This window comes from Labrus bergylta, chromosome 9 (genome assembly GCF_963930695.1).
Source record: "Labrus bergylta chromosome 9, fLabBer1.1, whole genome shotgun sequence".
Classification (NCBI taxonomy): Eukaryota; Metazoa; Chordata; class Actinopteri; order Labriformes; family Labridae; genus Labrus; species Labrus bergylta.
Genome location: NC_089203.1, coordinates 30,622,775 through 30,635,885, shown reverse-complemented (window position 1 = coordinate 30,635,885; position 13,111 = coordinate 30,622,775). Strand labels below are relative to the sequence as shown.

The window sequence follows — 13,111 nt, the reverse complement described above, 5'->3', positions numbered from 1 at the left end:
ATCATCAGTTTAATGTAGTTTAGTTTTCTTTCTAGTAACATAAACAACCCAAAGCAAATTGAAGCAGCTACATCCTCTCTTCAGTTTAAGTAGTACATGCAGTCTGTATATGAACGGTTTTTATTTCACACAGATTTTGTATTTGTCACCAACAGTAATTCAGTGGAGCTGGAGGAGCTACAAGAAAACAACAAAACTCTGAGAGAAGAGCTGCAGGGTTTACACTCTGCTCATGAGCAGGAGGTAAGAAACTGAAATATCAGAATTCTATTTTTTGGGGTATTTTCTCAAAAAAGCTTTTGAACTACAAACCTGGACTTATCAAAGGCAGTGACAAAGGATTTTATCTGTGTTCAAAATGTGCTGACAGAGTCAAAGAAAAACCAAACATTAAGTATCATAATGAGAGAAAACCACCAGTCAAACTTATTTAAAAACTCACAAAGTAGATGTACTGCAGGATCTGTAATCACATAAAGTATGGCACGGTTGAATATTTTATAATATACATACTGCAAATGTCATTAAAAGTGAATACAAGACACACTATAGGAGTCATAGAATTAAACTGCCTCTATTTTTATGGTGCAGTTTGTGTATTTTGATTTATTATTTTTTTCCCCCAATGCAACCCCCTTCACAAGTTTTTTTTTCTAACTGCAAATTGTTTTCTTAATTACTCAGTTATGGAATTTAAAATGTGGTTGCCTGAAATCTTTATTTATTTATCAAAAAAATATATATTTTGTTTATCAAAAATATAACACAGCTCATGCCAAAACAAGAAACTTGCAGAGTCTCTGTCTGTCTGTCATCCAGTGTGCAGAAATGTCATCCCAGCCTTTCTTCCTCTGTCAACAATAATCATCATCTTCATCAACCTTTATTTAAGTTCTCAGAGAGATCATTGAGGGCGACCCTCATTTACAATGATGCCGAGAAAACATAAATGATAAACAACGAGAAATGAGATAAAGCTATAACAGAAAATAAAATCAATAAAAGAGCAATAAGAAGAATAAAATATATACACTAAAATAATTTAAAAGCTTGAAATGACTACAGTGATAAGTCAGTAATTAAAATCAAATAAAACAGTTACAGTCAGGTATTGGCTGATATTTCTAAAGTGTCCATAAGGGATGAAAGTGCTCAAACTCAGGTCCTGTTGTAAAATATTCCAGGAATAATATACATGAAAAAGTCTAAATGTGCTCTAAATTAAATGTTGACTTACAACACAGTAGACAAACAATTACATCATTACATTACAAACAAATTAATCGAGCAAAAAGCTGTATGTGTGTTTTTCTTATGTCTGGGGTCACCAGAGTTTTGTGAAGTTGGAGTGGGGTCTGGAGCCAAAAAAAAGGTAGGGAACCGCTGCTATGAAATGTCACAAAGACGTCATAGAAGACTAAAAAAAAAAACCCCACAATGTTTCAAGTTATCCTAAACATGCTTAAGCTGGTTGTAATGCCACTTTAGTCCAGCAGATGTCGGGATTGTACATCTTTTTCAACACTGCTTTTGTTGTCTGTAATTAGGCATACCGGTGAGCAGATGATTAATAATTAACGTTTGATGTTTTTTAAATACATGTTCAGTATTTGTCAACGAGAACAACATGACACCGCTGTCACACAGATAAGTTGATGAACACTGTTCTCAGGTCAGCGTGCCCCGTTTAAAAAAAAACCTGCTGTGAGATTTTTTAATAATTAATGACATGAAACATAAAACCCTCAAGGTTCAAATGAATATAATGAGGCCGCATTTAAAGAAACTACAACCACCCCGGAGAAAACAGTAACTTAGGGTTTGCTGGCGTTAATGTGTTGAGTCTGGGCGCAGGAGAGACATGTCAGGATTCTTTTATTTACTCTGGGCCTCAAAGACGTTCTCTCCCTTACTGGCCTGTGTTTCATCCAGTCCATCAGGCTGCAAACAATCCAACTCTACTATTATCATCTCGCCAAAGGGACAGCTGCACAAGTCCAACGGTGGAAACTAAATGAGAACATTTATTTGTGGTGGATCTCTCTGTGAATTACTGCGAAACGTTCTGGGAGGCAGGGAGTAAGAGCGACACTATTTCCAGGGAGTTTAAGTCACTCTCATTACGTCCTGTTGTTTTTAAACACCTTGTGCACAAAAGGGGGGAATGCAGTGATGTGTTGTGTTGTCTCTGAGGTGAGGGAGCTGCAGCAGGAGAATCAGAGGAGTCTGGGGAAACTGCAGGAGACAGCGGAGCAGTGTGAGTGGCTCTGTCAGCAGCAGAGATACTGGATGTGTTGTGTCAAGAGGTGGGTATTTATTCAAACTGCATCTGAATGTATTCACATCGACAAACAGTCTGCACGGCTTTAACAACACACATCAATACAGATTGACTACTATGAACCATGCAGTCAACATTTGAGAAAAGTCAGGCTTGATAATTTCCTCCAGATCCACTTCTTCAGATTTTGGTGTAAATTGTCTTTAGGTCCTGACAGAAATGAATAACTCATGTTCTCTGAAAAAGGAACAAAGAGAATCCATCATCTGTATCAGTTTGTAAGTCTGTAAAAACTTCAACCAATGTCTGCCACGAGGTACCAATCTGATGAACCAATCAGACGCCTCCCTGTCTCCCTGCTCGCTCTCTTGCGTTCTCTAGCTCACACTCAAAGCTCGTCTCCGATGACTTTAGGAGTTTATACTGTGAGTTTACTGACCACTGAATGAGACATGAGACGACGTAGTTTCTACACAATGAGATGAGCTGAGGTCCACTTCTGGAGGGACGACGCTCGTGCATGTAAGTGAGGGGGCGTGGCTTAAAGCCTGGCTCACACTGCAGGATAATCAGGCTCAATTTGAGCTCCGATTCTTCCTTCCCGACAATCTCAGGGTCGCTCCCGACTCGAGGCTGCTCGGACCCGATTCTCTGTTCATTATATCTCGTAGTGTGAGCGGTACAAAGATCAAATCTTAACGTCCCCGATCTGCCCGGCGATCGTCGGGGATTACATTACGTCATGAAAGGGTCCGGTAGAAGTTGTGTGTGACTACAATATAATCATGAGAGACAAGGGAGGACTGTAGTCATGGCGACCAGCGGCAGGACACAACCCGGCGTTTTCTCTTCTTGTTTTTTTAAACTTTTCTGTACAGATCATCAGTGCAGCACTTTTCTGAAACTTGTCTCCATATATTTACGATTGTATTAACTTTTCTATATGCTACAACAACTTCCACTTCCTTCTCTTTCACCAACCGTCGTCCTTTGTTTTTTTCAAATGAAACTTTATTAACAATTGTCAACGCTCCATCCAGATTTCACTCGTACAGTGTGAGCTCTCCGGCCGTGCCCGACAATCGAGTCGTACAGAGCTGACACGCCCCCCCGACTTTTTTACAATCGGGGGAAAATCGCACAGTGAGAGTCAGGCTTTAGAGGGAGCACAGAGGGGGCGTGGCTTTAGAGGGAGCACAGAGGGGGCGTGGCTTTAGAGGGAGCACAGAGGGGAGGGGTCGGGTGCAGACGGAGCAGTGAGGGAATGCTACTTTCAGAATCAAGCTAGTTTTGGACTTTTACCAACCCTGCCTTTAATCTGATTTATGGGACTCAACCCAAATCAGCTGATCTTCATATTGCTGCCTTATTTTTAGTTGAATTAGACTCCTCCTGTCTGTATTTTTTGCTCCTGTTTGAAGAAAAACCTGCAGCTAATTACATAAAACGATGCAGAATCATTATCCACTACAACATTAGTGTGTTCATTTTACTGTCATTTACCGTTTTTTTTTTGATAGCTCAGATGGTCACTATGTTTGAAACAAATTGATTTCTGCAGATTCAAACGCTGCCTGATGGAGGAGAGAGAATCTCTGCTGCGACAGGTCAGCACGCTGGAAAAGAAGCTGATGAAGAGTGAACATGAAGAAGGTCACACACAGAGTGTCCTCTGTCCGCTAAAAGAGACCTCATGCTGTGACAGGTGAGGGAGAACTAACAGAGACAAACACACATGTATCATTATGAACTTAAACTCAGCTGTGAAGTAGCTCACCTTTCTGTCTCTGAAGCAGCATGTCATCGTGGGAGGCAGATTCAGCGGTCCACCTGGAGTCTCAGGAAGAGAAATCAAACACGCTGTATGAGGAGCTCTTTACACAGGTAACAGTTAAAAAGGTTTCTGATCACATGCTGCATGACTGACAATGCTTGATTGCTCTGTGTATTTCCTATATGTCAAAGTTCAGATTCAAGACGATGCAGGGAGCGCCTCCTATCTGCATTCTTTCTATCAGCCAGCAGGGGGCAGCTTAACTTGTTGCAGAAAGTGTCAGATTGTAGAAAAGGTTGATTTATTTACTTATCCCCCATAAGTTCATTGACTTAATCACTACTCACATGTTATCGTGAATTCACATTGCGCTTGGCTTTGCAGAAGCAGTGCTAGTAGTGCTAAAACTTCCAAAAGACCAAGTAATCTTTGTTAATCTTTGTCATTTAACCACAAAGACATTCACTTTACACTCATTCATGACTAAGAAAACAACAAAAGGCCTCACATTTCACAAATCTGGACTAGAAAACCGTGAACGTTAGCAGGGGAATTTCAAGGCTTGATCCAAAGGCAGCTAGTTGAAGATCTTGAAGTCATCTTTGACCATTAGCATGCTAATGATCCACAGAGGCTAACATTTCTAGCTCCGTCCTCCAGATAGTTTAGAACTGCAGAAGCCTTTTGGGAGGAGAGCTGAAACGTCTTCAAGATCTTCAACCGGTCCAGTTGCCTTTGGATCAAGCTTCAGATTTACAATGAGCTGGATGACTGAGAACCTGCACGGGGAAAATAAAAAATATTACTTGACAAACAAAATAGCTGCTATGAACGTCTTTCAATGAAAGCTGTAGGACAATCTTTTTTTTTGCCTTTTCTTTTGGTCCCATCACATGAACCTTTCTTTTAAAAGCAACAACTTAAGGAATAAAAAACATATTTTTGGATGGAGGTCGAGGACAGATCTGATGACTGAAACAGAAGACTTCTAAAACCACAGGGCTAATATTCATCAGGGTGAGGCTGCCAGTCCGTACACTGGTTGTTGTACTGCCAGTTCTCTGAAACATTAACGCAGCTGGAGTCTCATCTTTATTTTTTGAAAAAAAAAAAAAAACTTCTATGCAATCAATGGATTACTGTAGAATCCATTAAATACTGATGCTATCACGGCCCAAAGTGGCTAAAATGTCATTAATTCAGGTCATGAAATGAGCAGCTGAACCTTTCAGCTGATGTTCCTTCAGATTTAAAGAAAGCTTCTGTATCTGTAGAGAAATCTGTGAATCCAGAACTAGTTTAGATCTTGAAGGTGAATGTCAGACGTCCAAAATAAACGGCTGATATCCGTCTGGGCAAAGCTGCCAGTCTGCGGTGCGGAGCTTACTGTCGACTATCGTGCCAGGATTTAAAAATAATAAAAAGAGAGGTCTGAACTTTAAAATACACTCTCATCAGTGTTTTTATTTAGTCCATCTGTTGTCCGTCTTTTTAAAGGACAAAGAAACAAGTACCTATGTCTTTGGAAGACTTATTACACATGGCGAATAAACGGCCACTAGAGGGCGCTATTTAGTTTAGTTTAGTTTATTTGCACATTTTTTAAAAGAAGAGTCAAACAGAAAAATAATGAGGCCTTGTCTCAAAACCTCACCTTAAGAGATTAAACAAAGTTAAAATGAAATACAGTAAAAAATAACAAAGTAAGAATATTATCACAAATAAAATGTACCCAAATTGAAAATTACAAACAAACATTAAAAACATAAAAATAGATCAAAATAGGACATGCAGTATGCAGACAACATGTTTTTTTTAAAGTTTTTCGCAATCATTAAACATTTACACCGTACGCTACATAGTCAAATTAATTGCTTTAAAGTAGGAAATTATTTAACTCTGACATCTAGTGTTCAAAATGGGTACTGCAGTCTAAATTCTAAACATCATAGAGAGCTGTCTCCCCCCCCCCCTCTATAGAGTGGATGCTCACTCAGGTCACCATGTGGTGGACTCTGAAGCTTCAGTGTTTCTCCAGCTCTGCATGGGTCTGTAAACCTTTCTGTGTTCTAACCTCTCTCCATTTTTCAAAAGCATCTCCAATATTGATCCTAGTTTGAGCACGTTTCTGCTCGTGGAGCTTATTAGAAACATGCAGAGGCTTTTTAGGTCGGGTACAATCACTTCTATCTGAACCACTTCTCTTGACCACTTCCATCACTGCAACACCTGTTGACCTGATAACTGCTCTCATATCTGACAAACCGAGGGGCGTCCAAAACGGCAACGATTACATCAATTGTTAATCTCATGTGATTTCATCATGTGTTTAATATGAAGCTCATTGTTTTTTCACACCTTTGATTGCCATGATACATCAGAGGCTGTGATGTCATCGTCAGGTGTTAAAAGTGTTGTTAACCAGACAAGCCAAATTAAATCACCAGTGAACCCAGTTTATGGTTTCAAGTTGGGAAACACAATCAAGTATAGAAAAGCCTTTCCTCTGAGCTGTTTATTAAAAATATTTGGCTTTGGCCACAAATGTATGTCATGGATTAAGCTCTGTGTCAGACTGTGTCGTCCTCATTCATACACGGCCTGCTCTGATCTCCACCTCAGCGGAGAGGAAGTGTGAACAGGAATACAAAGGAGAAATCCTTCCTGCATATCATCCCATATGCTCTTTTTGAAACATCTCCAGATAACACTGTTATTAATCGGAGCTCTACAAATAATGATTGACATCTTTTTCAACGTTTACCCGTTTTTATTCCAAAACATTTTTCCCACTCACTCGATCGTTCCATTTCTGATTTTTTATGAAACAAAAATGTTCCCAAAACTTCAAAAAACCAGGCTGAGGAGTCCTCATGTGGTTCTTCTTCACTAAGGTCACTCTTGTGTCTGACATCACCATCAGTGATTCACTCCAACAATGTTATAGTTAAAAACTGCCTCAAGATCTGGTCTCAACTCAGACGCCACTTTGGATTTTTAAGCAGCACCTCTCCTAACTCCAATAAACTCCAACCCTTTGCTTTTGTAACCTGCAGATCATGGGATTGTCTCTGTAAAGCATCTTTACATCATTTGAACTTCACCATCTTTGAATCAGTCAGTGACCCACTTCTTTAGATATTTACAAGCTCCAAACTTTGTCTGCAACAATTTCCCTAGTTTCCCTGCTCTCCCTCCTCCCACCATGACTGACACAGTTTTTAACATGAATCCTCTCCTCAAAGGTATCATCTCTAGAACAATACCCTCTTTGCAGGCCAGGAGTCGGCCTCAGTAGTACTGAAACGTGTTCACACATCCTTTGTGCCAGACACTGGGTCTTAAAATGCAAAGTAGTTCATAGAGTCCACTGGTCAAAAAGCAGATTAGCTGGTCTCTATCCTGGCACTGACCCTACTGTAGGTGTAATACATGTCAGAGCCAGATAAGCTTGCCCACATGTCTTGGACCTGTGCTGTATAATTTCCATATTGGAAGTCTGTTTTCGACTCACTCTCTACCATCACCTCCGCTAACATCCAGCACTCACCCATGTTTGGCCTGTTTGGTGTTCTGCTAACTGACCGTGCACTGACCTCTCATTGTTCTGACCTTGTACATTTCTTACTTTACCAGCAAGGCGTGCTGTTTTGATGCAGTGGAAGTGTCAAGTTTGGGAGTGTAAATCAAGGGAGGAGGACCCAAGTTCAGAACTACAAATATTTATTTAAACAAAGAGTCAAAAACAAGACTTACTACTCAACAAAAACCTAAAGGTAAGGACCAACATACGACACAACAATGAACTGACACAGAGGGGAAGAAACACAGAGACTAAATAGACACAGGGTAATCAGACACATGTGAAGACAATCAGAGTAATCACACTGAGGGAAACACACAGAATAAAATACAAGAAACACTGAGGAGAACTACAAACTAAATCATGAAACACTGAAGACACACAGAATTCAAGAATGTAACAAAATGACACTAAAACATAAAGAAACACTAAAGACTAAAGTATAAAACATTAAGACAAAAACACACAAGGGAAAGAAGCAACACTAGGATAAAGAACCACAAGGAAACCGAAACTTTGAAATAAACAAAATACAAACTACAGACTGAATCATGACAGGAAGTGTCCCCCCCCCCCCCCCCCCCTCTCATACCAAGCAAATAAAGGATGCCATGTTTATGAAATAAGACTGTGAGGTCACTGGACTTACTCATGTAAAAGCTCTGCCATTGGTTGTGTTCTACATGCGGATGCACATAAGAAACAAACGTGGTATGAGTCCCTTTGAAATATACTGTATGAGAGTCCTCCTCTTACACCCAACTCACCCAGACAGCTTTCTAACCTGGGTGACATCAGAACGGATGATAAATTAAAGTTCTTGTTTCTGAACCCTTCACCTCTGAGTGTAGCTGTACCGTCCCTCACTCTCACTCGTCTCTCCCTCTCATGCTGTAAACCCACTTCACCGTCACACCAGTCGCTCCGGGACCAGGAGCAGACTAGTCGGGCAGCGCCACTAAGCGCTTTTCTCCTTAATTTCTTAAGATAAATACAATTGTAAAATAACGGTATTATACAGTTTAGTACATAATCCTTATGGAGAAGAGTTTTTTATTCAAGAGACTTCTTCATTCTAAACAACAAGGAGCCGGGCGGTGCGTTACAGCTGAATTGTGCCTGATTTTGGGTTGCTGTAGCACCCTCAGCACCTGTACTTCCCTCGTCCCTGAGCTCATGTGTAGGTAGGCTGGAACATTAGGAAAGAGAAAAGGAAATGCCCCCTTTGAATTTTGAACAGCTGCTTCAGTGGGTTTATCCTGCTCTCCACCGGGTTTAAAAGGCATGCAGCTTTTTCCCATGCAGACATTTACTACTCTTTATGGATTTGGGGAGAAGGTAATAAGATAGGTCAAAGTGTTTTTTAGTCTTTTTTTAATGTGTCTTTGGCACTTCAGCAATCAGGTCTGAGCTTACGGCCCTGCGTGTGATGATGTCACAGAACAGCATCTCAGCAGATTTCTTTCATGATGAATGTGAGTTGAATCCTAGTGAACTGTCATGTTTGATGGAAACCTGTCTGATGAAGGGCGAGGGCCCGAAGCGTTACATCAGGAGATTTCTCCATTCAATTTCATTGGAGCAGCTTCTGGTGTGCGGACTCAGAACTTTTCTATCTTTGGATGTTTTTTCAGCACCCAGTACTTCAATGTTTGGATGTGCATGCTGTGTTGATGTTTCTGACAGAAACCTCACTGATGAGTACATTTTCTACGGTCTTGTTTCATCATATATCATAAAAAGGAAAGAGTGTAATGTATTATCTTGTTTAAGCAAATGAAAGTGAACCAGTACTGGCCTTCAGTAAAGAAGTGAAACTTTCTGCTGGCACATACCATATAAACTTATCAGCCCAGCTGCGCTCTGTAGCTGTATATTTTATTTCTAGGGAAATTAGTCAGTTGGTAAAGTAAACAGTTGCTGAAAGGACACGGCCGTCTTTTCCTATAAAACGGGGCTTGAAGTGTCAGAAAGTCAGTCAGTCAGCCTGCTCACTTTGTGTGTACTGCTCTGACCCTCCTCCGATGCTTACACCTTTGCTCCTCTGCAAAACCACACTCTTCACCGTTTCAGACGCCACGATCAGACGAAGACAACAACCGCCGCCGCTCTACTTCAAACTCCAAAGGTTTGTTTTTTCTCTCCTCTCACTGTAACATGTTCAGCTCTTTAATACTTTAGACTTTCACAGATTAGTCTGAATGACATAAGGAATGAATTCATGTTTCACAATATTAATATGAAGTCCTAAATGATATCATTTGCACAGCATTTAAATGAAGTGTTTATCTGACTAAATAGAGATTTAATAGTTTTCAGCTTCTGTCAATTCTTGAGCGATCCACTGAGCTGTAATATTTAACAAGACTGTGATCAAGATGCTCTCTGTTGATCTCAGACTGAGAATAACAGTTTGTAACAGAACGTAGACACATACCTCCTCTGACAGAAAATGTCTAATCATCACTCTTTCCACATTTTCTTCACTTTAGGAAATCATGAGGATCCAGTTTGCTTTGTTGCTGCTGCTTTCTGTGCTCTGCATCGCCGCTGCTGAGAATGATCAGGACAAGTTTATCAGACAGCACGTCATTGACAAGATGGAAGAGGGCGATTGTACTACTGAAATAAACAAAAGAAACATCAAAAACAAGGCGGGCAAATGTAAAGAGATCAATACCTTCATCCTCTCTAACAAGAGCGCAATCATGGCCGTCTGTATGAAAGGAGAGCCGTATGAAGTTATAGTTAACAAAATTTTCACATCAATGACCAAAAGCACGACCAAGTTCTCAATTATCGAATGCAAACTGAAAGACCAGAAAGCCAGCCCTCCTAAGTGTCAGTACGTGGGTACACGTGGCCAGAGATCTATTATAATCAAATGTGACAAAGGCCATCCTGTGCACTATCAAGGGGACAGCGGGTAGTGAATGTCTTCTTGTTGATAATAAAATACACTTGACGGCTAACACGTGTGTCTGTTTTTTTAACAATCGTGCACATTGGCAGTGTGATGCAACAATATGAATAATTGTTTTTGTTGCTTCAGTAAAATGTAGCCTGTTTCCAAATGTATTCCCCCTCTTCTTAGACGATTTGACCTTTTGTGTTGTTGTGATGTTTACTCAGTGAACTGAACTTAGTTAAGTCACATTTGGTAGAGCTGCACAAAGTTACCCAGAACTTCCAACTTTTTTTAACCAGGCTGTAAACATGTTGTGTGGTCTCTCTGTTTGTCCAGCTCTCTGAAAGCTCCTGCTTTCACTCCTACAACAACAGAAGTCGTGTTAAAGGGGACATATGATGAAAGATCCTCTTCAGTGTTTTTTAATATATATCTGAGTAACCTGAGAGTCTACTGACCCACAACATGTGAAATAAACCATCCAGTCCTTTGTTTGTGGTCTGCATAAGTCTTACAACACAGAGAAAAATGCTCCGTTTCTAATGTGCTCTCCTTGTGAAGCTGGACGGAGTCGTTCGACCCGGACAGGAAGTCAGACAAGGAAACGCACAGAGCGTCCGGTTAATTTCAAAATAAAACACAACATGCAGACTCCTGATCGAATATTCCATCACTCAATCAACTCTGATGGTGGAGCACGCTGTTACCATGGCAATGTCTCCCACCCCTCTGCCAACAGATAGTACCGCTAGCAGGCTAGCTAGTTAGGTAGCTAACCCGGCTCGTTCTACTTACCTTGTCCTGCTGCAGTGAATGTGATTCATATATTCAACAACACAAACTACAAGACAGTACAACACTTTAAACACGATAACAACAACTAAAGGTTCATTTAAGAAGAAGAGGTTTCATTCGCAGTGCATTGTGGTGACGTGTAGTTCAATCATGATTCCAAAATTGAAACATTTTCTGTCGGCAGCTTTGGGATCAGCGCAGCCTGCAGTCTCTCCTGTTTGCTGTTTAACTGCAGCAGTGGAAGCTAAACAAGCTAACTAGCATCTGCTGCCTCACTAAAGCACTGGTGTGTTGAACGGGGGCGTTTGTGCTCTCTGAAATATTAAGAAATGTTTTGTAATGACACTAATAATAAATAATAAGCTCCCCCCCATAAATTCTAAAGTAAATCAATTGAATCAACTAATTGAGTAATTATCAGGAATTTAAATGCCAGAATCAAGTAATCAAACTGGCATTTAAAGGGTTAAATTCCTGATAATTATTTAATGTTAAAAAAGTAGAAAAAAATATCAATCTGTTCTATTTTTATATCAGTTTTTTGTAAGTGGACATTTTTGTCCTTAGTGACTTAAGAGGGTTGTAAATTAAACTGATGCCTGAGGGTCAAACAACCAAAAGGTATTCTTTTTGTTTTGTTCTCTAACAAACCAGAAAATATTCACCTTTGAGAAGCTGGAATCTGAATCTTTTTGACATTTCTTTCTTAAAAAGATTCCTCGACTGATCGTTTCATCTCATAAATTAACATCAAGTTATGGAGAAGTAAAAAACACACAGTTTGTCAAATGTTCTCTTCTCTCTCTGTTCTGTGTGACAGACTCTGGTGTGTATCTGTGGGATTTCTCTGTTTTTTGTTGTAAGACAAGATGTTACGCTTTTTTTGTTTCTCACACGTTTTTGGGAGGAAGTTGTATTTATTTATTTTGAATTGGACGCTTTGTGTCGACGTCCAATGTCATTTTCTATCTACAAGGTTTGTGTTAACGAGGCAGAAGTCAGCACGGTGGATTTCCTTTTCTTTCTTTTTTTATTATTAAAAGCCATTTTTGAACATCCTCTTCTTTGAATGACTACACGTGCATCACACGGGCTCACTGATTGGACGAGACCTCACTGATTGGACGAGACCTCACTCAGGACGTCAGCTGATAACATGACTTGATCTTGTTGGTGATATTCACTCAGCGTCTTCAGACTGCTTTTAGCCGATCAGATGTATCAGTGTTTATTAATTCATCTATCAAACTATAACTCCTCCTGTTGGCACCATAGACAGATGAAAGAATGATGATACATAAAATACATTTAATATTAAAAACATCAACTCAAGAAGTTACAGCCTTAAATCCTACAGAGTGATGTAGATATCAACATGACACTTTGTAATCTCTGTGTTTGTGTAGATAAGGGTAATCATTCAAACCTACTTCATGTTGACATGCTACATCGGGTTTTATAATGTCATTAAAAAAATGAAGAACACCCCCACCCCAAACACACACAAGTGATCTGAATGTATAATATTCATTAAAACAGAACAAACTAAAAAAAGGGATTCTTTCAGCATTATCAAGTTGACTCCCAGAATTGAATGGAAGGAGTCACACAATGGCCCAAAGAAAATAATATAAAATAAAATAAAACACAACTGAGATAAAACAAAAAGCACAGAAAGCCAACTGATGGTGTCGACTCTCTGGAGACACACAACCAGCTGATCAGTGAAACGTCCTCCAGCCCAGCTGACTGTCATCACAGGAGCAGCCA

The 13,111-nt window shown here is 40.0% G+C and overlaps 1 protein-coding gene across 1 annotated transcript in view; it reads left to right on the top strand.

Moving 5' to 3' along the window:
- The window catches only part of LOC136176996 (uncharacterized), a 21,141-nt gene extending 11,379 nt beyond the window's left edge, over positions 1–9,762 (top strand). The window contains exons 3-7 of the mRNA XM_065959068.1: positions 156–243; positions 2,194–2,306; positions 3,843–3,986; positions 4,078–4,165; positions 7,692–9,762. Of these exons, the coding sequence (XP_065815140.1) occupies positions 156–243; positions 2,194–2,306; positions 3,843–3,986; positions 4,078–4,165; positions 7,692–7,709 (451 nt within the window). The 3' untranslated portion in view covers positions 7,710–9,762. The remainder of the gene's footprint in view (positions 1–155; positions 244–2,193; positions 2,307–3,842; positions 3,987–4,077; positions 4,166–7,691) is intronic.
- The last annotated feature ends 3,349 nt before the right edge of the window (positions 9,763–13,111 follow it).